General features: G+C 42.4%; 1 protein-coding gene across 5 annotated transcripts in view; it reads left to right on the forward strand.

The window, feature by feature from the left end:
* The window catches only part of PI4KA (phosphatidylinositol 4-kinase alpha), a 61,864-nt gene extending 47,267 nt beyond the window's left edge, over nt 1-14,597 (forward strand). For 2 of the 5 annotated variants that reach the window (XM_068412971.1, XM_068412970.1), the window contains exons 41-56: nt 517-684; nt 1,236-1,289; nt 2,467-2,587; nt 2,673-2,714; nt 2,891-3,020; nt 5,149-5,219; nt 6,103-6,175; nt 6,295-6,365; nt 6,975-7,084; nt 7,698-7,802; nt 8,267-8,392; nt 8,719-8,839; nt 9,508-9,667; nt 10,926-11,015; nt 11,881-11,964; nt 13,869-14,597. In XM_068412971.1, coding sequence (XP_068269072.1) covers nt 517-684; nt 1,236-1,289; nt 2,467-2,587; nt 2,673-2,714; nt 2,891-3,020; nt 5,149-5,219; nt 6,103-6,175; nt 6,295-6,365; nt 6,975-7,084; nt 7,698-7,802; nt 8,267-8,392; nt 8,719-8,839; nt 9,508-9,667; nt 10,926-11,015; nt 11,881-11,964; nt 13,869-13,920 — 1,578 coding nt within the window. In that variant the 3' untranslated portion in view covers nt 13,921-14,597. The remainder of the gene's footprint in view (nt 1-516; nt 685-1,235; nt 1,290-2,466; nt 2,588-2,672; nt 2,715-2,890; nt 3,021-5,148; nt 5,220-6,102; nt 6,176-6,294; nt 6,366-6,974; nt 7,085-7,697; nt 7,803-8,266; nt 8,393-8,718; nt 8,840-9,507; nt 9,668-10,925; nt 11,016-11,880; nt 11,965-13,868) is intronic. The other 3 variants (XM_068412969.1, XM_068412972.1, XR_011049232.1) reach the window with 2 other exon arrangements.
* The last annotated feature ends 11,420 nt before the right edge of the window (nt 14,598-26,017 follow it).

Below are 26,017 nucleotides of genomic sequence, written 5' to 3' on the forward strand. Positions count from 1 at the left end.
ATACGTAAAAAGACCACTGGTGAGTGCTGCTGCTGAAGTTATTTCAAGCTTAACCCGATCTGTGTGTCAGGCTGCCAAGCCTCTTAAAATGGAGGAGACTCTTCATGCTGATCTGCAGTGAAGCACTCTAGTCATGTGAGGGAGAGTCTGGTCAGAGCTGCATTCTGTACATCACCTGTAAAATAGATGATGGGAAAACTGAACCTTCTTTGACTCTTACAAAAGGGCTCATCCTTTCTTCTTTCTCCCTATGCTAGAACTCCTGTATTGTGCTTTTAGTAACTTGACTTCACTAACTTCATCTGGTGATCTGGGAGGTGAGGCAATTCCAATAGTTAGATTTCCATGGAAAAAAAAGTGCTTTAGATAAAGTAGCTGTGGTTTTGTAAAATAAAATGTAGCATGTTTCACTTCCCCTGCTATAGGAAGCTAGATTATAGCATTACTGTCTGATGTGTATTACCCAGACATTATCGGGTGCTATAAACTCCTAATGTGTCTGACCTGCTTTTTCAGTACCTGGTTACCTGGCATACAATTGATGCTGATGCACCTGAGCTCAGCCATGTTCTGTGCTGGGCACCAACAGATCCACCAACTGGCCTTTCCTATTTTTCAAGCATGTATCCACCTCATCCTCTAACAGCTCAGTATGGAGTTAAAGTCCTACGATCTTTTCCTCCGGTAAGATGAGTTTCAAGAGAGCCTTAACACCCCAAGTAAAGTTATGGCCTTAGTCATTGTGGCCACAGGCTTCGTTTTGGTACCATGGAGAGACATGTAGGCTAAATGGACATACCACATTGCAGAATGTGGATAGTTTGGGATGAAAAGTTAAAGTCGATTGTCCCACATAATACTGGCTTGTGTGCTTGCAACTTTTTTGTCATAAATCACACTGAGCTGAATTCCTCAGCTTGCTCTTCTCAAATTGTTCCTTTCGAATCTTCTCTCAGTGGAAAGGTGTTTCTTCTACAGTAGCAGAAGGCTGGATTTTTAACACTTGTCAGACTTGTTTTAGGACTGTGAAATACATGATTGTTAACGATGTTTTTGAAAGGACTCAAAAATATGTTGATCTGAGGACGCGGCATATATATAGTTTGAAATAAAAAGGCAGTGGTATTTTGTTCATCACCTAACTGAAGGGAGCTTCTCTCTGTGCATGTGACCTGTCTTCCCTTCCAACTACTGAAACAATGACAATAAAAACCCTGCCATCTTTTCTCTTTCAGGATGCCATTTTATTCTACATTCCACAGATTGTGCAGGCACTTCGCTATGACAAGGTGAGGATATGAAACAGCTGCATATGAACAAAACAGATTTTTAAAGCAGCTTTTAGACTTAAAACTGCAAATCAGACAAAATTTAAGCTTAAACTAATCATGAACCTCTTATGAACAGGTAAACTTGAGAAACCAGAGGCCATGTAGCTCATCTCTCAGGAAAGAGATTTTGTTATGGGCAACCCCAGATGAGGACTCTGTCTGAATAAAGCTTTTGAAGTCTGCGTGAGACAAGCAGTAATGAAATTAAATCACTATGCTTAATCATTTTGCTGTGGAGTTAACCAGAGATGACATCTAGGGATGTCTTGTGTTCTACCATGTATATGAAATCACATTTTAGCTTCATCTTGCAGAAGCCAGAAGTAAAGCTTGACGACCAAGTTCAGAGTTCATTAATGTGGGATCATTGTTATCTGCCCACAAAGTATGTAAACTCTGGTCAGTGCATTATTTTCAGATGAAGACATCCCAAGCCAGTAGTGTAGGTGACTGTATTTAGTTATTTTTTGAGAACTTTGCATAGATAAGTATCCTCTGCAATGCAGAGTATGAACATCAGACATCTTGTCTGTTAATATCAGTCAAACATTAGAAACATCTACAGACTACAGAAGTAGCTGCAAGTAGAGGAAAGGGAGTGCAACTTCTGGAATGAGTAGGATTCCCTTGTACACTTCAACTTCTTTTGTAAGTTTGTTCTTTCTAGAATTTCTGTTGAACTGTGCCAGCATGTGCAGTTCTTGCCACCAAAATGCGCAGTACATGTGACACTGTCTAGACTTCTGGTATTACAGGAGCATTTACTGATGCCAGGCAAGACCAATGTCTCTATCACACTGTGCCTTGTACACGTACTAGGAGATGCCTTAAGCTCAAAGAGGTTTTAAATCCAAATAGAACAGATAGAAAATGGCACAGAAGTGGGAAGAAGGTTGGTTAGAATAACGGAATAGGTCAGTAATAAAGCTGAAAGCAGTTTAAGTCAATTCGCTACCTGTTAAAATACACTGCCATTCTTCAAAGGTCTTTTTAGCAATGTGAATGAGAGCACAGAGGTCTTCTTTCCATCCATTAAATATTTTTGAGTTTGAAGAATAGCTGTTAGAAGCAGTAGTATTGAGTCTGCTAGAGTTGTAATGATCTTTGATGCTTACTGGACTGGATGTGGTTGCAGATGGGTTACGTTAGAGAATACATCCTGTGGGCAGCTGCCAAATCCCAGCTCTTGGCTCACCAATTCATCTGGAACATGAAAACTAATATCTACATGGATGAAGAAGGACACCAAAAAGATCGTGAGTGCTTTAAAATATAATCTAGCTTGACTCTTTTCCTTGTCTCAGTTCAGACTAAATCTCCTTCCTGTTTCTCTCTTGGCAGGAGGAATCCTTTTAGCTAGGAACTTCACTTTCATTTGTAGAGGTAGGGCCCACTCTGTAGAAGTGTTCTACCTGACAGAATGGATCAAAAGAGATATGGCAATGTTTGCATCAGTACCTTTTTTTGAATACTATCTGAAGGTGGCTATTTCCATCACCTATATCATGTAGCTTTCTGAAGTAAGCTGCAGATACAAATGCTCTGTGTTTCACATGCAGCTGACATTGGGGAACTTCTGGAGCAGCTAGTAGAGGAGATAACTGGCTCATTATCTGGCCCAGCCAAGGAGTTCTACCAACGGGAATTTGATTTCTTCAATAAAATCACCAACGTTTCAGCCATTATCAAGTAAGTGCTGCACTTCAGAACTGTGATTTTTGGGGCTCGCTGTTCTGTTAATTGCCAGTGTCCCGATTAAGAGGCTAAGTCGCTTTTAGGGGTATTGGGATAGTGTGTTTTCAGGAAAAAAGAATTAGTTACTTATATTAAGAAATGGATTTTTTCTTAAATGTAACTTAAGAGTTGTAGTAGGATGCAAAGGCTTGTTTTGATTTGAGTTTTAGGGATAATTCGTATCTGGTCTGATCTCAGTGCTCGTGCTTTGAGCTAGCAGCCCATCTGACACAGCTATGAGTTTTTACTTTGAAAGCAGATGATTCTGAACTTGAACTTTAGTTTTTAATCTGATTTTATCAAATACATTGTGGTTGGTAACAGTGGAGTGAGATTCCATAGAAGAATGCACTGATTCAGGAGTGGAACTGGTAAAGCAGTTGATGCTTGTGTCCTAGCTGAAAACCCATCAGTCTAGTTGTCGTCTGCATCATTAATTTGATTTTTTGGATATGCTGCCCGTGTTCTGAAAAGTAAGCAGAGCTAGATTCAGGCAGGAAAAACAGCACTTCTCTGTTTAGGTCTATCAGATTGACTGTAATTTTTTTGCACATTATGACTTGTTATCAACATTTTGTGTGGAGTTTAAAAACAAAGAAAACAAAACAAAACAAAAAAACACAAAACCAAAAAAACTCAAGCGAAGGTAAATGGTTTACCTTCTGCTAAAACTCCGTGAAATTCTCTTTTCTCAAAAAGATTTCATTGTGCAGTGTAATACAAAGACGATTGTTCTTTTTACATATATAAGTCTTTTTTCCTTCATTCCTAAATTGTGGTTATGGAGAAAGATTTTATGTCATAAATATTGGATTGTTGATCTCTTAAAACTGAAAGTCCTGCTCCTAGAGTGATTCTCACTGTTGACTGTAAAGACTGCAGGAAGATACTTAATTTAACTTTTATAAAGCTTGCCAGTGGATGGCAGCAGCTCAGCACACAAGCTCTAAGTCTGTAAGTGTGGTTTCGTTGCATATTTTTAAAACATTCTCTAGTGTATGAAAGTATTTGAAAATTATATAAAATGTGTGTCCTGGAACATACCTCCTTTAAAATTAAGCTTTGCACACCACTCGTATAAGGGCATCAGGCTAAAGGACACTTACATCACAGAAACAATCAAATATTAGGTGCCTTCTATGGGCATGTTAATGTTTTCACCCAGTAGGATGAGCTAAAAGGGTGGGGTTAGGATCTGAATATCTTGATATTTAGAATCAAATCAGTCCACTGTTTGTTAGTATGAAGTCATAATGAAGCAACAGATAATAATTGTGCTTTGCAAGCATTGCATTTTGCAGCCCAAGCTTAAAATGAATCTGGTTTTTGTGCATCTCCAATGTAAAGACAGCATAGAGGAGATGCTGTTTGCTTTGTAGATGGCATAAATGAATGAATGTATCATCTGTGGTGATCTCATTAAGTGTTATGTTGCTGCTTCAGTAATCTGCTGGACTGCTTAAAATGAGAGCGTAAGTAATACCTTGCAGTTGCATGCTGCTACACTAGGTGAGCGTGCAATTGTGTGACTGACTTCAATAGACGGTTAACACAAGTGCCTGTGCAAACTGGGTAATTGTACGTACTAATCGTTAACCATGTTACCAATTATCCAGTTGACACCTGCAGTCATGCTAAGTATGTGAACAAATTAGGCATGTAATTGCATAGGCATTTTGCTGGCTTGTACTTTTCCAGTTAGCAATGTTCTTATTCTAGAATAAGTTCCACAAGGGAAAATTATATTGATATAACTACAGCAGTGCTTACAAAGGTATAATTACGCTCAAATTCCTGTATAAGGAAGAGCCTTCATATATTTCGTTCACATCTCTTACCATGTTTGGGTTTGTCAACAATCTGTATGTCCAATCGATGTTAACTATAACCTTCATTAAGATAGAAAATGTTCTGGTTGGGTATCGAGCCTGTAAGTTCTCTAGACGTGGTGCAATAAGAGATCTTTGTCGTTACAGGAAGAAACACTTTTAGTGAAGTTTGTATAAATTTGAAACAAATTTGAGGCTAGTACATAGAATAATATATAGTATGCAGATCAATGAAATATCATTCATCTCTCTAGGCCATTCCCTAAAGGAGATGAAAGAAAAAAAGCTTGTTTGAGTGCTCTGTCTGAGGTGAAAGTGCAGCCTGGTAAGAAGTTATTTAATCGTATAATACAGCGGGCTTTTTGCATTCAACACAAGTACTGTATTTTCTGCAAGCAAATCTTGAAATCGGTGCAAGTGGCAGCGCTCGGTTTTGATAGTGGCGGCTGCTCTTCTCTTACAGTTGGATTGTTTTTCTCTTGAAGTGATTGAAATATTTTTACCCACCAAATAATTTCTATATGGTGCATCAAAATTTGCCCGAGAGCAAGTTAGATAATGCACATCATGGATAAAAGTAGAAATGTATTTCTGAAGAGGGAAGATAAATAAGCTCTTTTTCTTTGGACAACCTTTTTTAAAAAGATGAGGCGCTTTTGAGAAGTTATGTTATCTCAAGAATGAAGTGTGTCCAGTCCAGTTCCTTTCATTTTCCTTTTCTTCCCATCAGGCATTCCCTTGAAACATTATTGTCTGCAGGTCCTTACAAATCATGAACATATGTTTTCCCAATCTGAATCTTCTCTTTAAAATGGAGTTAGATGAAAGCTTTTCCTGATCTCTGTCTAAGAGGTCTCAATTCTTCTACCATGTGTTGGTTGCTAAGGGCCCTCCCTAATGCACTGGGACATACTACCACATCTTATTAGGGACTATTTAAGAGACGTCCTGTCTGTACATTTCTGTGGTACAGATTCTGCAGTATTAGTTCAAAACTGTATTCTGTTCATTTCTGGCAATCACTCACTAAGGCAAAGGATCCTGCATCCTTCATTGGCTCACTGACTATAATCTCCAGTTTATCTCTAACATTTTATTTCATTCAAAACTATGTAATGAAGTTATAGACACTAACATCAGTTATTCTCCCGTTTGCATTGTCATGCTAGCCAATGGATTTGTTCTTAGCTGTCTGCTCCATTTTGCAGGCTGTTACTTGCCCAGTAATCCTGAAGCTATTGTGCTGGACATTGATTACAAATCGGGAACTCCTATGCAGAGGTACCATGCTCTTGTTATAATCTCCCATTAAGTTAATCCATGATATTTAGGTATTTTTCTAGAAATTCTTGTTTGGCTAACTTGCACTCATCATCATCTTTGTTCTTATTACAATTTAGTGCAGCAAAAGCGCCCTACCTGGCCAAATTTAAAGTGAAACGCTGTGGAGTTAGCGAGCTTGAAAAAGAAGGTTAGTAACTGCGTCTTTGTCATTGACACTACTAATTAAGAGTCAGCAGTTCCTTCAAAATGGACTGCTTTTAGTGACATGTACTGCTGCAGTAAAATTATTTCCATGTTGACCTTTATCTGCAATGGTTCAGCTCAGAAATGAAACTGGATCAAAGGAAGAGAGAAGAAAATTCTGAAAACTTAAATCAATTTTTTGCCCTTTTTTTCTTTTTTTAAAGTCCCAGGAAGGATGCCACATAGGTATCTTAAAGAAATGTTAACAGTTACTTCAGGCTAACACATAAATTGATTGCCTTTCCCTGGTTTTTAGGCTGTAGCAAACTCCAGGTTTTGGCAGTTTTTTCTCATAATAACTTTTGTGGGAGGCTCTAGCTGACTAGCTTAATGCCATTCAGGCATTTATCAGGTAAATCATGAACACTGTTTTGATATGTTCCAGTTCCAGCAGACAAAGGGAACGATCTTATGGCGTTCACCTTGCAAGGCAGAAACACCCTGTAGTGCACCTGCAGTGAAACACGGTGGTTTTGAGTGCAGAGGGCTTGTCATGATAGAAAGTTACTAATTAAAGTCGGTGTCTGAGTTTTGCTTTGTACTCTCCTTGCAGGTTTGCGTTGTCGTTCTGATTCCATAGATGAAAGTGCAGAAGAAAGGGTGGACAGTAAGAAAATCTGTTGGCAGGCAGCTATCTTTAAAGTGGGCGACGACTGCAGACAGGTACAAAACCATCAGGCTTTGCAGCTACAGAAGACAGATTTGTAGGTGACAATATGCAAGAAGAAAATAATTTTAGTATAGAAATATTTCTTTGGAATTTTGAGAATCTTCATTAGTTGTGGACTGAGGGAGAGAACTGAGTTGTACCACTAGAGAAATTCTGGTTTGGAAACCAAGGCCATTCTTTCAAGACAGTTTACCATGACTTAAAATTCTTTTTCAGAGTTTTATTTCTTGATTAAACTATTGGTAACATAGGAGTAGTTTCCAGGGTGGTATCTTGTACATTGAAGTTTGATTGGTTTTGATTAAGAGGGAATGCTAGCTATTATCCCTGGAGTTATTAGTAGCCCTCTTATCCAAGAGTGATGGAAAAATTTGTTCTTCTTAGGCCAGCAGTTAAATCTTCAGTGTTGCTTGCTACCCACTTAAACAGCATTTATCTTTTCCCTTCTTGATTTCCCCCAGAGCCACAGTGCATGCACAAGCACACATCTGCAGACCTGCTGGGGTAACTTAATGTTCACTTCAGAGTTCTTCAGAGCATTTTTGTAATCTAACTTATGATCCATAACCCCTGTAATGCTTGTGTAATTTTTTTCTTGTATAACAGGACATGTTAGCTTTACAAATCATCGATCTTTTCAAGAACATATTTCAGCTGGTAGGCCTGGATCTCTTTGTGTTTCCATACAGAGTGGTGGCCACAGCTCCTGGGGTAAGTGGGCAATTAACTGTACTGCTGTAGAAAATAGTTCCTAATTAAAAGACTTTCTCTTCCAGCACACGTAAAAATTTCATACTGCAAGGAAATACTGCCCACATCACTTATGCCAAATATTTGGAGTACCAGCAACATAAAGAGTCTTTCCTCTCCTGCTTCTTGCTTTTCTAAAGCTTTTGGCTCTGAAATTTTGCTGCCTGTGGTTATTCATGTTTGTTGGATGATTTTGGGGACTACATGGTTTAAGTCAGTGGAAAGTCACAGAACTTGTGTTATGTTGCATGGAAATCCTAAAAAAACTGGATATACTTTTTTTATGAATAAACTAGAAATTCTGTATTCAGTGATCTATAGGCTTCCCCACATTTCCCAGGGGACCTGTATGACTGCCAAGAGCCATGAAAAAAATATATGTTGGGAGCGTGCTTTACAGACCTGTTTCTCGTCTCCCCCTTCAGTGCGGTGTTATTGAATGCATTCCTGACTGCACATCCCGTGACCAGCTGGGCAGGCAGACAGACTTTGGGATGTATGATTACTTTACAAGGCAATACGGAGATGAGTCTACCCTTGCATTCCAGAAGGTAAAATTATCAGTTGGCAAGCACACTAAATCCAACTGAGATACATTTGAGCTATAAGAAATAATGACAAATAATTGGATAATGACTACCATAATGCTGTATCTGGTTTCTGATACTGATAATCCATTTTTAGCTATGAGTGAGTTAGCTAAAGAAGTTATTGCGGCTGTAGATGTATGGAGAATATCATTGAACGTTGCTTCAAACTAATCATGAATGGAAAAAAAAAAGAAGAAAACTTTGTTCAGCTGTATCTGCTCCTGGGATGGAGAGTTATTAAATTCTCTTATGTTCTTCTGATTTGTTTTAACTTCTTGTTTGTACAGGCTCGCTATAATTTCATCCGCAGTATGGCTGCGTATAGTCTTCTCCTGTTTCTGCTCCAGATTAAAGACAGGCATAATGGCAACATCATGCTGGACAAAAAGGGACACATCATTCATATTGGTCAGTCATAGCCACATTCGGATTTCAGTAGTTAACCTTTTCCTTCTGCTGTAAAGCATTGCTCATAGAAAGCAGTAAGCCACTTCCTTTTGAGATCAATCTATATACTGATTTCACAGTTTGTAAATATACATGGGATTTTTTCATGCCTGTTCAGTATTGTATGTATATTTGTGTTGGTCACTTCTGTGTACATTTCGCTTTGCAAAGTTTTACCAGCTTCAGGAAAGAATATACACACATATATATGCATTATGCATGTATACATACATACATATATGTGTGTCCGTATACGTATACGTATATAAACGTATCTTTGGGTTCCTTTCATCACTATATGAATATGAATTAAATTTGACAAGTAGATTTATATAATTGTGTGAGGCTGTAACCTCTGCTTTAGCTTTGCTTTTCTGGAACTGCACAGATATTTCAGCAAGGAGTTTTTATTTGATGTTGTCATTCTTAAGTCTAGTCTAATGTCGTGGTGATGATTCTTTTGTTCGTGTTCTTACTCTTCACCAAAGCTTTTTTCCAGTTGGAGTTGAAATGTTGGTAGAAAAAGTAGATATTAATACGTGAAATCCACCTCTCCCTTATTCTGTAAGCTTAAACAGCACACAATTAACCCAACAAAATTTATGAGGCAGGTTATCTTTTGTGCACAGATTTTGGATTCATGTTTGAAAGCTCACCTGGTGGAAATCTGGGCTGGGAGCCTGACATTAAGCTGACTGATGAGATGGTGATGATAATGGGAGGAAAAATGGAGGCAACTCCATTCAAATGGTTTATGGAGATGTGTGTCAGAGGCTATCTGGCAGTCAGGTAAGGTGTTCTTAACTGCTCAAAAGTGGAAGTGCTTGCATGCCTAAAACCAGATGAGAAGAAAAATAATAATAAACATTTGTCTGTAAGAGATCTGAGCCTGTCAGACTGTCCTGTTACATCTTGCAAACTTTGAAACAACTTAATAATCCTGCAATTTTAGAGCCTAGCTTTGTGGGTTTTTTCCTGTTCTTATGTTATATTTGAAAATTTTATATATTGTATTCAATGTATAAACGTGAAGTTACATTTCCTCACACGATTTAGTATGTTGTTAAAACTTTGCAGTAAGAAACTACAGGAGAATCAAAATCTTTCTTGTTTTCCCAAATAGGACAATCACATTAATCACCATTTCAGCTAGAGTTAATTAGGTAAGAGATGTGGAAAAGTGCTACAATTTTCTGTTGTAAAATATGCAGGGGTTTTGGTAGCTCAGCTCTTCAGCTGTGATTGACAGCCAGTCACAGTACAGATTTACAACTTTACCTTGCTCCATACCAAGAAAACAGGGTTTGATTCAACATGCAGGAACACTAAAAAATCTATATGAAGAGGATGTTGGCGTATGGGTAGGAGGAGGACAGGACAGTACAGTCGAGTCTAGATAAAAGCTCATTCAATCATGAGTATAAGGTATTATTGATGTTATCTTACAGAATCGAAGTTTCTTCAGCTGGTAGCCCCAGAAGGGACTGTCTTGGAGTCAAGATCAATTTGGTTCCTTGAGGGGGAGCAGTCTGGAGAAAGTTTTGTGTTAAGGCAAAAATGTCATCTAAGTAGTAGAGTAATAGCTTGGTAGGTAATAAGTGTTCTGAGTGGGAGGAGAGGAAGGAGAGGGGAAGCTGAGCTGATGTAGCAAAGAATTACATAGAGTAATTAGGAATTAGAAGATAATCAGTTACTGTGGTATTGCTTGTTTCAGCCTTTGGTACTGTTTTGATGCACTGATTCACCTTTCTGAAGCCAAAGAAATGTTATTTACTAAAGCATTGCTTTGTATCATCCTCGTTGAGACTGTTCATCTTGCAGCATTCTGAGTATCTGGTAGTCCAACACAAAGCAATGAAATTTAATTAAAGTGACAGATTGCAAGCAATGGTGTAGCTCCACCAGCAAATGTAAGAGGATTACACGTGTTGATTTAATTACAGAAAAAGGTGTGATCCAGCTCGTTGAGCTCCTCAGCTTGCCTGCTTTATCTGCTAAGGCTGCAGAAGTTTGAGTGCTGTCACCTTTTTGTCCTCTTTTTCTCTAGGCCTTATATGGATGCTGTTGTCTCACTGGTTACACTAATGTTGGATACAGGGCTGCCCTGTTTCCGAGGGCAGACAATCAAGCTGTTGAAGTAAGTCAGCATATCTATGAACTGGAAAATGTTCATATGTTCTTCACAGAATGTATATTGCCACAACTTGTGCATTGAGTATAGGTGTCATGCTACTCAAATATCTTAAATGTCTTAACGCTGTAAAAATGGTAACTTTTGTTTATAGAATATCTCATAAAGTAGGAATTCCAGCAGCCTTTTCGTAGAATTAAGTTCAAGCTGTTCAACAGCCATCAAAGTAAATGGATTATCTTTAAGTTCGTAGGACAAGCAAAATAAGACTGTAAAGGAAAGATCTGCTTTAATTGAGAGGTAATGTGTTGCAGGGTCTGATGTCCTCTGAAATGGTGTTGGACTCTGAAGAACAGCATCTTAAAATTTGTTCTGCAGATAATGCAGTACTGAATGGGACTGTGTTGTAACATGCAACAGCTTAAGCAAATACAAATTCTAATGGGACACTTTAAACAGCCCTTCAGGCTTATGCCTCCAGAGTTAGCTCCAGAGGGAGCAGAGTTAGCTCAGCATTACCTGCATGTAACTTCCTAGAATTTCCTAAAGAGAAGCACAGATTCATGAAGTATGATGGGCTGGAGCTCAAGGGCACTACTAGGCACAATTTTAAAAGCAGTAGCTGCTGTTCTTAGAGTTGCCACTAGACTGATGAAGAGTTGACAGCCTCTGTCTCCACTATAAGAGTACTGGCAAGTGCTTATTAAAACATTACGTCATTTTTATGAGGTTGCCTCACAAGAAGTAGGTACTTGCAGCAAGAGAAATCAACACTTGGCTGAGCTTGTGCAAAGACACATTTGTATTGTGCTCAAAGGAAACCTCACTAATTTTACTCTTGCTTTGTGTGATTTATTTTTTTTTTATATAGAAACAGGTTCAGCCCCAACATGACTGAACGGGAGGCTGCAACTTTCATCATCAAGATCATCCAGAATTGTTTCCTCAGCAACAGGTTTGACATCTATGCATGTCTTCTCCCTCTGGCTAAAGGAAGGTCATCAAGCTTTGAGCAGAGCTAAAAAGTAGAGTTTTATCAGTCAGATACCAAGCGTTTTTGAGTTGTTGATATTTAGATAATGCAGGATAGCAGCTTTGCTTCTGAACATGCTGCATTTCCTCCCTTTTACACTGGGAAGGAAGGCTTAAGCCCAGGCTGGTCAAATAGGAAGGCTATTAGAAGATTTTTCTGTCAGAGTGGATCTTTGGCCCAAAAGTTAAGCATTTTGGCTCCTGTGTTAGAGCATGGCCAACTGTACTATTAGGGTTATATGTCTAGTTGTGATATCTCCTTTTATATAGAGTACGGTCACCTCTATGAATAAAGGGATAAATAGTAAAGAATGGTATTGAATGGCAACAGGAATAGCATGCCTTCTGGTCAGAATGAAGAGAGATTGATCTTGAAGCTTGTTCCCTTTTATTTTGTAAGGAGAAGGTTTCTTAAAAAACAGTATGGATGGGCTATTGGTCTGAGTAAGAATGAAGCTGAAACAGGACTGCAGTAACTTTTCAAAATCTTCTTTATAATTGCTTGTAGGCATTAAGTTGCCTGAATATCCTCCAGAAATACAAAGCTGCTATTCTGCACGAAAGCGTATTTGACTCTTCTCTAGAAATGAGTTCTAATGTTTCTATTAGTTTTTTCATCATTACTTGATACTATGTTAACATATTAATCATTTTGCTAGACCATATGTTACTTATTGTATAATATTGGCTAGGGAAAATGCCTCAAGTAGACAACACTGGCAGTGTGGTTTTTGAATGTCTTTGTAGCTGGGCCATGTTTACTTGTTACCTACTATTCAGTATACTAAATGGAATAATCAATTCTATCAGATAATTAGCAATTTAAAAATCAACTTAATCATTAACTAGCCAATCAACTCTAGGTTTCTTCCCTTCAAGTATACAAATAGTTTAGTATCTTGTGCAAAACTTTTGAAAGGAAATGATATGTAAAATGTAGTTTTATTACATTTAATACTTTAAATACAATACATTTAATACTTAAACATCTTAAGTGCATATTTTATTATTATCGCAGATAATACAGACTTTGTGGGACATATTGGAGAGTCTAATACAAACTCTTGTGTAGTTCAATATGGGGTCAACTTGAGACCAGTAAGGCTCACTGGCTCAGATATAGCCCTACTAGAACTGAACTGGATTTTCTAGTGCCTGCTGGTGTGTCTGCTCAGCATCTCAGGTTAATATTGGGGGTTATGGAGGCAGTCACACTGCTGTGTGAATGCCCAGAGCCATCTTAGTTCTGACAAGCTTGAGCTTCTCTACCTGTGGCACGGTTAGTCTGTGACCTGAATAAGCTCTGCCCATGGATAACTGAGTTATCTGCCACTAGGCTTAGATTTGTTTGTTCAGTCACTCATCAGAGATGCTGCTATTAATGCTGTTGTTTCCCCTGCACTTTTATTTTCATTATTAGCATTCTCCTTAATTAAGATTACTTTTATTTCCACATAATCCTGTCTCCATGCAGCCCTGATGATCTTGCTTTGTTCACGCTGCATCTCCTTCTAAAACAAACTGCCAGTGCAATGTGAGGTGCTTCTGGCTTATCCAAACACAGGATCCAAGCTGTTGTTGCCAGACTGAGAAGCATGGAAATACTTTTTTTACCTAGTTTAAACAAGAGCAGGATGTTTTGTGCTGTTCATAACAGTAACTGGGCCTTCACAATGCCTTCAAAGCGTGTAGGGCTAGTTGTGATTAGCAGCTAATTTCCTTCACCCATGTTTTGTTTCTGTGACATCTTGATGTTTGTTTCTGTGACAATGGGTGCGGTGTTTTTTTAAACTTTTGCTTACCTCTGGCTTTACTTTTCTTCTCTAGGAGCAGGACATATGACATGATCCAGTACTACCAGAATGATATCCCGTACTGAGAGACTAGACTAGAGGTTCACTGCCAAAGTGAAACATGCAGCCTCGTGCCCTCACTCCAAACTTGTAACAAATAGGAGATGCTCAGTCAGACCTCACGATCTTCCATCTTTTCTGTATGTGTGTGTACATGTGGGTACACGTTTCCTGGACGTTTCAACAATCAGTCTGATCCATTCCTTTCTCTTTACCAGGTTATATATATTTCTGGTTTTCCGTGGATTTTTGGAGCTGGGCTGCAATCACAGTAAAAATTGTACTACGATTATGAATGTGTGAAAGAGGTAAAGCTTGTGGAGTTTGGTAATTTTTCATGCAATGCAAGGATTTTATAATACCTTTAAAAAGTGTAAAAAAAAAAAAAACCCAAACTTTCCTGCACAATCCCACAAAATGCCATGGAAGGGAAGGGTATGGATTTCTCTTTGGAAGCAGAAATGTTGACTTGTTCTAATTTTACTGTAGAAGAAGCCTGATAATCATCCAAGGTGGTGATGTCTGTGTAGCTGTGTTCATACTTTGCACTGTACATGGTCCCTGCTATGTGGTCAGTATTTCATATGTACATGAAGAATGTATTTTTTTTCCTTTTGTGTGTTTTAAAAAAAGAGACTCTACTGAAGATCTATTTAATCTATAAAATGCAATAAAAGACCTTAGACTTTGTGTCTGTTGCAAATCTTTGGCCATGCTCTGTAGTTTATACATCATTCTGCACAGTTGTGTACCGTTCATTATATTGTGACTTTTCTTTCTACGGGAGAAATCAGATTTCTTCTTCAGCTTCTCGTCCATCTTAAATGACATTTCTTTTATGAATAAACAGTGTTTTATGCAAGACTTATGTACTGAGCAGCTGAAAAGTAGGACCGAGGTCAAGCTGCTTACAACGTAGCCCTACCGTGGGCTGGGGGACAAGTCTTGGGGATGTGCCTGTCCCTTTCTACGTGCTTGTCGTTCTAGAATGTGCTCTTGAACACAGACAGCCCCCTCTTTAGGGGACTTTTTCGCTACATGCCCAGTCCTTGCCCACTGTGGGACGGGGCTGCCAGGGCCCGGCCCGGGCCGGTTCCCGCGGCTGCTGGCGCCCGGCGGGAAGGGCCCTTGTGGTGCTCCCGCGCCCGGGCTGGGCTGCCCGCGCCCTCCGCAGCTGTGGTGACCGGGCGAGCGGGAGCACCTGAGGGGCGCAGCTGTGAGGGGGCGCAGCGCCGGGGCGGGCACGCGCCGCGCGCGGGCTCAACCCTGAGGAGAAGCCGCGCCCGGAGGGGACCCAGCCCTGAGGGAGCTAAACCCTGAGGAGAAGCCGTTCCTTGAGGGCGCTCAACCTTGAGGAGAAGTTGCGCCCGGAGGGGACCAGCCCTGAGGAGAAGCTGCACCCTGAAGGCTCTCAATCCTGAGGAGGGCCGAGCCCTGAGGAGAAGCCGTCCCTTGAGAGCGTTCAACCCTGAAAGAAGCCGCTCCCTGAGAAGCCGTCCCTTGAGAGGGCTCAACCCAGAGGAGGACCCAGCCCTGAGGAGGGGCCGCGCTAACGCGGGGGCCCAGCCCCGAGGAGGGCTCAACGCTGAGGGGCGGAGGCGTCGTGAGGGAGACCCAGCCCTGAGGCGGGGCCGCCCGTGAGGTGGGTTCGGCCCTGCGGCGGGACCTGGCTCCCAGCGTGGGTGTTTCGGGAGGGGCGCGCAGCCTGTCCAGTGTCGTTCGCCCGAAGGTCCTGGTGCCTGAGAGGCGGTTGTGGCCCCAAGGGCAAGGGCCCTGGGCTGTAGTTGTCCAGCCCGGGCTCCTGGCGTTACCCGGGAGCTGGGCTGCGGCAGCAGGATGAGCCTTGCGGGGTGCAGGGAGGTCTCTGTGGCAGGGGTGGGCGCCTGCCTTGCACGGCCGATAGTGTGGCTTCACTCACCTCTGCCCTTTGGTAGTGTGCCCTTTTGAGCACCTTTGAGTCAGCACTTGCATCTCCCAGGGTGAGTTTCTGCTTTGCTGAGGGAACTCCCAGCGTGTCCGCTTGGCCCAGGGCACTTGGAGCCGCTTAGGAGGGCGGCCAGCCCAAAGCCGGGCTGGCCAAGGCAGAGAAGGCAGCTGAGGTGGTGGGAGGGAGCTGCACTGCTGCTGTTGCAGCACAGGGAGGCAGGGGCAGGAGAGGGGGCAGTGAGGGCAGCATGCTTTGGCTCTGCCTCTGAGGTGGAGGGCGAAGCCCTTTCCCTGTTTCATTCAAAAACAGCTCGGGCGTTTGCCACAGGTGTTAAAATGGGTCATGTGCCAATGTTTGTTGCTTGTGCAGTGGGTGGCTCACAGCAAGCTGGGCTCTGAGCCCTTTTCATCATCAACAAAATGGGGACGTGTCACTGGTTTTCTATAAACATTTGGAGGTTCACTGGGGAGAAGTAGTGTGCAAGAACTGCTTTAATTATTGATTTAATTCAGCTTTATTATACAAGCAACTGGGACATGGAGTAATTTTTGTGCTCTGTGGCTAGTTGTACCTATTCAGGCTCCATAGGAAAAGGAGCTGTTGACACTACAAATGTGATATACTTACTCCCGCCTTTCCTGTGATGGGGAGCAGGTGGAGTGATGAGATGTGAAGGCTGCTTCTCTTCTCGGGGGAGGTGGTGAGGAGTTCTAATATTTTGCTAATTCAAGTTAATGCTTATGTGCATGTATTTTCCTTTCCTGTGCCTCAGAATAAATGCACCATGTAAAATGAAAACCCAAATGAGTCTCAGGCAGCCTTATGATGAGAAGATCAATTAAGGGCTAGCATAAATGGAGATTGCGTGAGAAGTTGCTCTCTTGAATGAGTACAAGATAAATGAACGCTAATAGGTGTAAGTTTCCTAACGAAAGCTTGTAGTAGTATTGGTAGAAATATCAGGGGCTAGAAGTGACTATCAGCTGGTGAATAATAATATTAGGAATAATAAATGGAGCTCTGCTAATGCTGGAGTTCAGAAAGTCACTCCCAGCTGCAAATCTCACTCCCAGCTGCAAATCTCAACCCACATAGCAATTTCTGTGTGTTCTGGCATAGGATGCATAGAATTTGCTAGAGTTCAATTAAAGCCATCCAGGGTTTTGTATCAGAAAGTAAATGAGCTCGAGTGTTCTTCACAGTGCTCGCTTATTTTATGTACTTCAGTCAGGCTGCCTGGAGAGCTGATGTGATCTTAGTTTCTTATGTCAAGTTTGTCCAGAGAAATGAAAGCAGCTGGAGCCAATTGCATGTAGAGGTCAACTGGAGTTACTCAAGAGCAAGCTGGTTTGCAGTATGCTCTTAAAAACTATAAGATGACTGCATTTGACATCTCTTGGTTGTTACCATTTTTTCTGCTATGAATCTTGCGGAAATGTTGTGAATGTGTGAAAACTCCATGTTAGTAGGAAAGAGGAGTTCTTGTGACTTCTTTTCTCGCTGTGGTTTCTGGTGATGGTGTGTGCCAAAGCTCACCTGCTGACACGTGCAGATTTCATTTTCACAAGTTGACTGTGCCTCCTTCGCCTTCCCTCAGGGTTCCTGCCTGCAGCACAGAGGTGGGAGAGAACTCCCCTATAATTGAGTATCCATTGAGATACAGAGAGGATTAGGTAGTTTACATTTAATCGTGAAAGGCAGTACCCTAACGCTGATTCTTCCTAAATAGGATGTGTTCTGTATATTCTTCCAGGGAGACTGAGGAAGGGGAGAATGCTACGATACTCCAGTATTTTCAAGCACTTCAGAGATACTGAATCAATGCAGATGGAGATGACACAGACTTATTTCACCTTCATCCTCCCACCAGGGAAGGGTACATCCTTTATGCAAGGCGGCTGGCAAGACTTTCAGAAGTCATTCAGGTAATTAAGAACAGATAGAATTAAAACATACGTGAAGGTATTCTGAAGGTTTTTGTCCCTGAACCTTATGCCAGAATATGTTCTGATGCCTCCGCAGCCCTGCAAGAAAAGAGGCATCAAAAAGAGGGGAAAAAATGCTCTTTAAAAAAAAAGAATTATCTAAGCAATGATGCTCCCATGGTTTCTTCACTGTCAGAAATCCCAGGTCATGGCGAGAGACAGACTCCCCTGGCTGTCCCCACTGCAGTTCTATGTTGACCGTGCATATAAAGAGCCCTTAAGAAAGGAGCAAAATTTATAGTGATTCATTTGCATCTGATGGACCCAGGGTTCAGTGCTACTGGTGACTTGATCAACGCTATTCAAATGCTAATCTCATTATGTGTGTTAGAGGCTGAAGCGCAGCAATCCACCTCCATTGGCGCAGTGTGCCTGTGCGATGTTCTGGCTGGTGCGCAGGGCCGCCGTACCCCCCGCGGACACCCAGCACATGCTGCACAGCATCGGGGTTGGTACGGGCAGAGAATGGGGACTCGGGGGAGGAGCCAATGAAATGAGCAAACGTGGGAAGAGGAGCTAGAGTCCTCTTTGGAAAATGCTGGAGAGGGGGGGAAGGGATTGCGGCCAACAGAACAGTTCAGATCAGACTTTATTTTACCTTTTCACCATAGATATGGCCATCCTTTCCCCTTGCTTCCACATGAACGCAGTCAAAAAAAGAGCAGTAAACAAAAGAATTTGTTTTGAATGTAGATACATCTTAAAAGCATGATTAATAATTGTTTGACCTTATGAAAAATATTGTGTTTGTGCTGTTTGTTGTTAATATGTGGCATTTTCGGTTGTCCCATGTAATGAGGACTAAAATCAGCTGGGCAGCACCTGGCACACTCAAAGACAGCATGCAAAGGGGTTATTTCTAGATAAAGGCTCTCTGGCAGAACCTTGTTACTGAAAACACCTTGAAATAATGTTTGGAGGTGCTGCTGCAGTTTCCAGGCCTGGTGCGAAGGAGGCTTACCGCCGGCTGTTACCTACAGTAGGTCAGTGGTGGGCTGGTTGGTTTGAGGTTTTTTGTGCTTTTGTAACGATTCTGCATTTGAGAGGCCACAGGAGATATAATCCTGAGGAAGCAAGATTTGTAAGGTGACATAGTGTATTTATTAGATAAGCTACTTAGCTGGCAAAAGCAGATGAGCTCTGATAACGTGCAGTCCTGGCATCAGCTGGCTTATTAAATAGCACAACCTCCCCAAAAGGACCATTTTTCTGATGGGCAGTTGGAACCGCAGCAGCCCTATTGCTAGAGCTTTGTTGTTCTAGGTGATGTCTTTGTATTTATTTCTGGTACGATATCAGTTACCTAATAGCAGTGATAGTGTTTCTGTGAGTCTTGTTATTTTAACGTGTCCCTCTCCAGAGTTAACGCTGCCATGGTTAGCCTCAGCACTTACTGTAGCAGCAACAAACTGTGAACGTGCTTGTGTTGAGGTTTATGAACGCAATGTGTGGCTCTGCTGTCTGCCTGGGGAGAGCAGAACAGGGAGGATGACACAGTGACACAGATAAGCAATCACAGTAATCACGCAGGAGGACGACAACAGTGGCTGGCAGTTCACTGAAGGGAGAAGTTACCTGCCTGAGTGTGTTGGGTATCTCTTCCCAAGGGAAGCCTGGCAGACAAAAGGTGAAGGGAATTGGGAGTGATTGTTGGGAGTGTGGGCATAAGTGCCCACACAATGACCATGTTACACACCCTAACACCATCCCCCCCACCTTTGGGAATTACAAACCTCTCGTTGGCAACAGATACAGAGCTAGGAATGTGTCTTGGTCTGTTCTTAAGCAAGTTGTCTCAGCTTTGCAGTGACAAGCCTGGCAAAACAGATTGTGCTTTGCTGTGGGAGGGGGAAAAAAAAGGCTGAACTGTAGCAAACCTAGGAGGCAGTCCCAGCTGCATGTATTGATTGGGAGTAAACATGTGGGGGGGTAACTTTGATCCTGACGTAAGAAGGGGCGAGTCGTGGAATTCCATTCTTATAGAGGTATAGGAGTGATACCTCACAGGGAGGAATGTGCCTCTGGGTAACAAAAAGATAAGAGATAAAATCATATATTGCTGTCACGTAGTTCTCTTCCCCAGTGCAAGACTTAGTGAGTTATATTTTGACTGCCACATCTAAGCTTTTTTAAGATGCTTGCTATTAGTGTACAGATGAAAACTGTATGTGTACATCTTCTCATGCACACATGCAAACCATTTCCTTGCCGAGAACTTCACGTTACTCCTCGGGGCACAGACCTAGCAGCTTCACAGTACCTGGCCTCATTGCACAGAGAATCCTGCACGTATTGCAAAGCTGTTTCTTGTGCAGGACAGTGCTGTGCCCGTGTGGTAGCTGACTGTGTATGAGTGAGTGATCTAATAAAGCTACTTATGGGTGTTGTGCTTGAAAGAACTTGATGGACCTAGGTAAGCGACAAATTGCAGGAACACGTTATGTTCTGGTGTTGAGAGTCAGAAACTTGAATCTTAGTGTCAGGCCTGGCTGCCTGCACCAGCTTGGACAGAAAGAGTATTGGTAAGCGTAGGGCAGGGATTCTTGGAGCTGTGAGGATAACCAACTGACTAAACAATTTTGCCAAATATTAGAGGTTGTAAGTTCGTAGAACCTTCTAGAATATCTGATCTCTTACCACCTAGATGGAAACTGTTTCTGTGCAGTTTTCAGAGGCCTCCTCGACCCCCAAAGGGATTCCTGGCTCCAAGTCTTGGGCTAGGATATTAAGACATGGCATTTTTGCTTGTCCCACGTAACAAGGACTTAAATCTGCTGGGCAGCACGTGGCAAACTCAAAGACAGCATGAAAGTCAGCTTTCCTGTTTCCCTTTGGAGACAGGAGTTACTCTTCACTCAGATGACTTGGGCCGGGTGGAAGTAAAGAGTAAAGCTGCTTCCCATGGCTGCAAAGGAAGGATCCCAGCAGTGCCCGTGCAAAGGGGCATCTGCTGCCTTCGCTGCCCTGGATCCCAGATGAGAAGAACTGGGCAAGAGCTTGGTGAGGTGTGGGAGGTGAGCTGAGGTACAGTTGCCCCAGAAACCAGACCTGCAAATCAATTGTCTCGCAGCCGTGGTAGGTGCCAGTGTTTTCCAAACCTGTTGCCTTTAGAGGTCTGGTAATTAGAGCCAGACCCTGAGCTCAGGTCTGAGCTCTAGCACGGGGCCTCTGAGCTGCATGTGAGGCTGCATGGTGCTGCCTGCTGTCTGTCCTTAACCGAGATCCCGCTAATTTTCTCGGCCTCGTTAACGGCAGCCTCGCAGCTCTGTGGGCTGGGCGGCAGAGGGCACTCGGAAACAAGCGATGGTGTCTGGGACACATGGACCGAGCAATTGAGGAGAAACAAATCTGCCTTTCCTGTAAGGCGAGCAAGTCTGGCAGGGAAAACCTTGCCGTGACCTTTAGTTGTGACAGATCTGTCACGGCAGGCACTGAGTGGTGGAGCTAGCAAGTACCTGAATATTGGATCTGAAATTGCTCAAGAGCCTGGCAGTTTGTATTCTGGCATATTCTGCTGGGGAGCTTTTTGACCTTCCAAGGGACATAAAGGAAATGCATTTTGCTGACGCTGCATTGTTGTCTCAGGTGAAGCCTTTAAATATATGGGTCTCCTCTGGTATAGCAAGCATGCAGAAATCTATAGTGTTATTATCGCAGTGCTGGATGAGCAGCAGCTGTATTCAGCTCCAGAGGTCGCTACATTTCTGTGGTTCTGCACATGTACATTTTTGGAAAGTTGCTTTGAGATAACAGGTACTCTATATGCAGGCTCTGATGTAAGTTGTCCGTTATTTTAAGGTTCATGAGTATTTACTAAAAAATAAAAACCTCCCCACCTAACAGTAGTTTAACATTCTCTCTTACCTTTGAGCAATTCACTTTGGGCTTCACCTTCGCAGTAGACGTAGTAGATAGATGGCCCTGTGAAGTCTTTATGCCTCACAGAATAAGCAGAACACAGGTGGTAGGATGGGGGAAGAAAACAGCTCCAAGAGAAGAAAACACTTTGAATCGGTGCAGCTATAAAGAGCTCATTGATTATGAATAATTCCTGTGGTCATTTTGAGTCCAGGCAAGTAATAGTTAATAGTCTTCCTTGTGCTGTCTGTGACAAAGGTGGAGTCGGATGTTTGGCATCCTCTGCCATGAAGATAGCCCTGGTCTGTACTGTTACCAGGCTTAAAAAGCGCTGTCTCGGGATGGGTCCCAACAGAAACCTGGGCCAGATCTGAAAAGTGCTTTCTCCCTTACCCCACATGTAAACTGGGATTTGAATTTCAATATTTTCAGCATCAAGCCTGGCCTTTAGGCTGCAACCCCAGACAATTAAGACAGAAGCCAGTCCAGCTACAGCTGTGGTTGTGTCACAGATCAGAGCTCAAACAGAGGGGCAAACAAGTATACAGTAATTTCAAGCTCATTAGCTTGCAGACAGGATGACTAGATCAGAGGGAGGAATTAAGCTCTAGGTAAGAAGGCAAACCTGCCAAGGAAACACCTGAGCTGGATCTGTGATGAAACCTCAGAAGGACCTCAGGAACCTGAAAACCCAGTTGGTTTCCAGGACAGTGCTGAAATTAGGGTTTTTTTTCCCCTGCCTCTCTGCTGACACTGTGATCCTTCTTCCAATTTGAAGAGTTTTCTTTCCTTTGAGGTGTAGCTCTTACCAGCTTGTGGGACAAGTGATTCAGTGCAGTGCCTGAGGATATGGGAACAGGGCTAATAGTAACTGAGTTCTTGCCCATCAGCTGAGCCTGGAAAACCAATCATGTTTGTGTTCCTGCTTTGTCTCAGCTGAAAGGTAAAACTCCTAAGCTTAAATCTCACTGAAGGTCCTTAAAACCAGAGCAGGTACACCAGTTCCCAGCTTCATCAAGGAGGAGGAATTCATGTTGCCATAACCCTGTCACATGGGATATATGATGGGACAAATCCCTTTAGAAATGCTTGAAGGGAGACGTAGGGAGCTTGATTTCTTGCAAAGATGTGCTCTGAATTTGGGAGCTGCTTTGGCAGCTCAACTCTTAGGGAACTTGAACCCAATACAATGTAAATTGGGAATCCAAAAATCAGCTTCCACTTTTTGAGAACTGAGCACATCTGTGTGCCTGTGCAAGGGAGCTCTCAAAGTACAAACTGAAATTGGAGTCCTTTTCCTTCTAATATCTGTTAGTAGGATTTTTGAGCATTACTGGTAACAGTGTAGGTGAAAGTGACATTTCAGCAGATGCAACTTTCATGCTGAGAATGACCCTCCAGTTTAAAACTTTTTTACAACTGAGCCTGCTGCTGATTGCTGTCCCTCAAAGTTATTGTGGTTTGCCCTTTTCCCAGGAGATTGTGTCTACTAATTGTGCAGAAGTGACAGGAAAAGCAAAGCTTGCCCTTTGCTTTGTTGGGGAGCCTTTGCAAAAAGCTCTCCTCGCGGTGCTGAAATGGTGGGGCTGTTCTGCCTCTCGGAATGTTGATGTGCTTTGGGAGAAAGTTATTCACTGGACCTGCAATGGCACTACACTTTAAGGGATCTTCGGGAAGTGGAGGTGGGTACCCCGTGTATGCCCATACAAGCTGTCACCACTAGATGACACCATGACTCTGACAACAAGGTCCAGATAAACCCTAAAACCAAGAGCATTTTGCCTGTTTTGGAGGGTCTGTTACAAACCCAGAACATGGGCTGGATTTGCAAACCTTTCAGTGAACCAGGGGCAAGTTTCCCCCAAATGCAGGCTGAGGTTTGAGCAGAATGGGCTCAGTTCCAGGTGACAGGGTGGGATTTATGATTTGGGGTGGAAACCATCTGAACGTTTGACTTGCAACCAGGCTGATCTTGGCTGTGGTTGCGCTTGGAGGGCCTGTGTGTATCTGAAACAAAATCTCAGACAGAGGTTCAGGGAATATGAGCCTGCCTGAGCCAAAACCAGAAGGGGTTTGCACGACCCTGCTGTGAACTGCTGTAAGAAGGTTTCACGTGACTTCATTGCTTACCCGAGGTGGGTCCAGGCACAAACCCAAAAGCAGTATCCAGACCTGGTCAGTGGTAGCCCTGCTTCCCTTTTTAACTCGTTGTCACTGTGGGTGGTAAGTAACTAAACACTTGACAGGGAGTCAGCGAGCATGCCTTGCCAGGCTGCCACCACGCCTAGCTTAACAGCTCACCATAGCGTAAAGGTGGCTCAGCCGCTACAGGGGCAGCCTTGTCTCCAGGAGCACTTTGCTTTCTGATCCACTGGCTGACTCGTTACCCACCAGCAGAAGGTATCTGTTTCTCCTGGAGTGTCTTTCTGGGCTCTCGGTCTTTAAATTGCACACGGTCTGGCAGGTACAACTCTACAACTGTTAATCGAACAGTGGCTGTTGCTTGCTACTTCTTTCTCTTTTGTGGCAGAGGAAATGCTTAGTTATTCCCTAGCCTGAAAAAGCTTCTTTCTCCTGTAATTACTGTGTACATACACCTACTCAAGTCACCCTTTCATTGCTTTTTTTGTCCCTTTCAATGAGACTCAGAGGATGTTCACATGAAGCTTGTTAATAAACCACCCTGCATGTCTTCTACTCTTGCAAAGGGTATTTCTGCATCCTGAAGTCTGGCAACTGTCATGTAATTATGTGGCTCCAAGGACAGATTCAGGGAATTGATAATCTAAGAGATGTTCGTACAATGCTCTGTCACCTCCTTTGAAATTCATGTCTTTCCGCTACCACCTCTGCAACAATCCTCACATGCAAACTGGTTAAATGTCTCCTAGCAAGGAGTCAGCACAGAGCAGGGACATTCACCTCATGAGCACACTGTGTGTAAACTACCCCCAAACGCCTGCTGTCCTTGTGTCCCACACTAGCCATGGCCTAGGAGTTTGAGAGACGGGTCTTTTTGCTAATGCTGTGACTCCCCGTAGTGCTTGGAGATTTAGCTTTTATTTTGGCAAATTTGTAGTGCCTGCGAGTTTCCTGAGTTTACTAACTTCATCCATTGATACTTTCATAGGATGCTCAGATGGCCAGCTAAAACAAACTAGCTGTATTGATATGGTTATCTTCTGCTAAACTGTTATGAGTGTAGAAAACTCTTTCAAAATAACATTCATAAAAGCTTCATTACTGTTCTAAGGTTCAGCATCACAGAAAACCCCAGGACAAATGTTTTGGTTTATTATTTTTTTGTAGACAAAATAATGGAGTGTTTACATTGAATCATCCCAAAGCTTTGCTCTGGTTGGAATGTGTTGTTGTGGACGTCAGCTTTCATGTAAGGCTGGAATTTATATTTCTGGTGCTTGACGATGCTATGTCTTTTGCTGTATTCGCTGATGCAGTCAGAGAATTCTAAAGGATTAGTTTTACAAAAACTCTGTCCATAGCCTATCATGGAACAGCAGTATCACTATTCCTATTTTTAATTAACATCTAAATGAATTTACCAGCATACAGCATTTGAGTCCGTAGCTCTTCAGAAAACCCTGAGGGCCTTTTTGAAATGCAGGTACACATGTTACTTTGCAAGGCTGCAACACTGTAGCTCATTTTAATGAGACATTGCATATTTTTATTCACAGTTTAGACATTTCATTCTTAGGACCCTTCACGCGATTAGGCATTGTTTGCTGGCAGGGGCAGGACTCTGGGCAGGAGGCAAACTCTTTCCTTTTTACACTGTGATAGTTCAGCCTGACGTACTCTGCCACAAGTGTTGTGTAAAACTGACACCAGGACAGATCAGGGGAGGCAACAGATATGGTAGGTAATAGAAGTAAAACAAATGGGTACTCGTGGCCTAGGATGCCAATTGTGGTATGGATGTGTTGTCTGTATCAGGTTGTTCCTGTCCAAGTCTGGAACAGCAGGAGTGGTATTCAGGTGTGTTAGCTGGATTATCACAAGGGGAAGAAAGAAGGAGCTCAGTCAGTCTCATGTGATACTTCTGGCAAACTGTCAGGTAACTTTCATCCCTCATAAGTCTTCCAAAATTCATTGCAAAATTTTTTTGCGTTGAAAGCCTTTATTGCTTAAAGAAAATTACTACTTTCTGAGCAGTGTGTCGTACTGCAGAGATTTCTTGCTGTGTCCAAAGACATAAATACAACTATATCCAGTACTCAGCACTATGTTGTTGAAACTTACGCTACTCTTAATGTTTTGCTGAAGTCCTGTGTGAGCTTATGTTGTTCCAAAGGGTAAATATACTACAGGTACAACTTCTTTCCCTCGCCT

Source organism: Nyctibius grandis, chromosome 14 (genome assembly GCF_013368605.1).
Source record: "Nyctibius grandis isolate bNycGra1 chromosome 14, bNycGra1.pri, whole genome shotgun sequence".
In the NCBI taxonomy this organism is placed as follows: domain Eukaryota; kingdom Metazoa; phylum Chordata; class Aves; order Nyctibiiformes; family Nyctibiidae; genus Nyctibius; species Nyctibius grandis.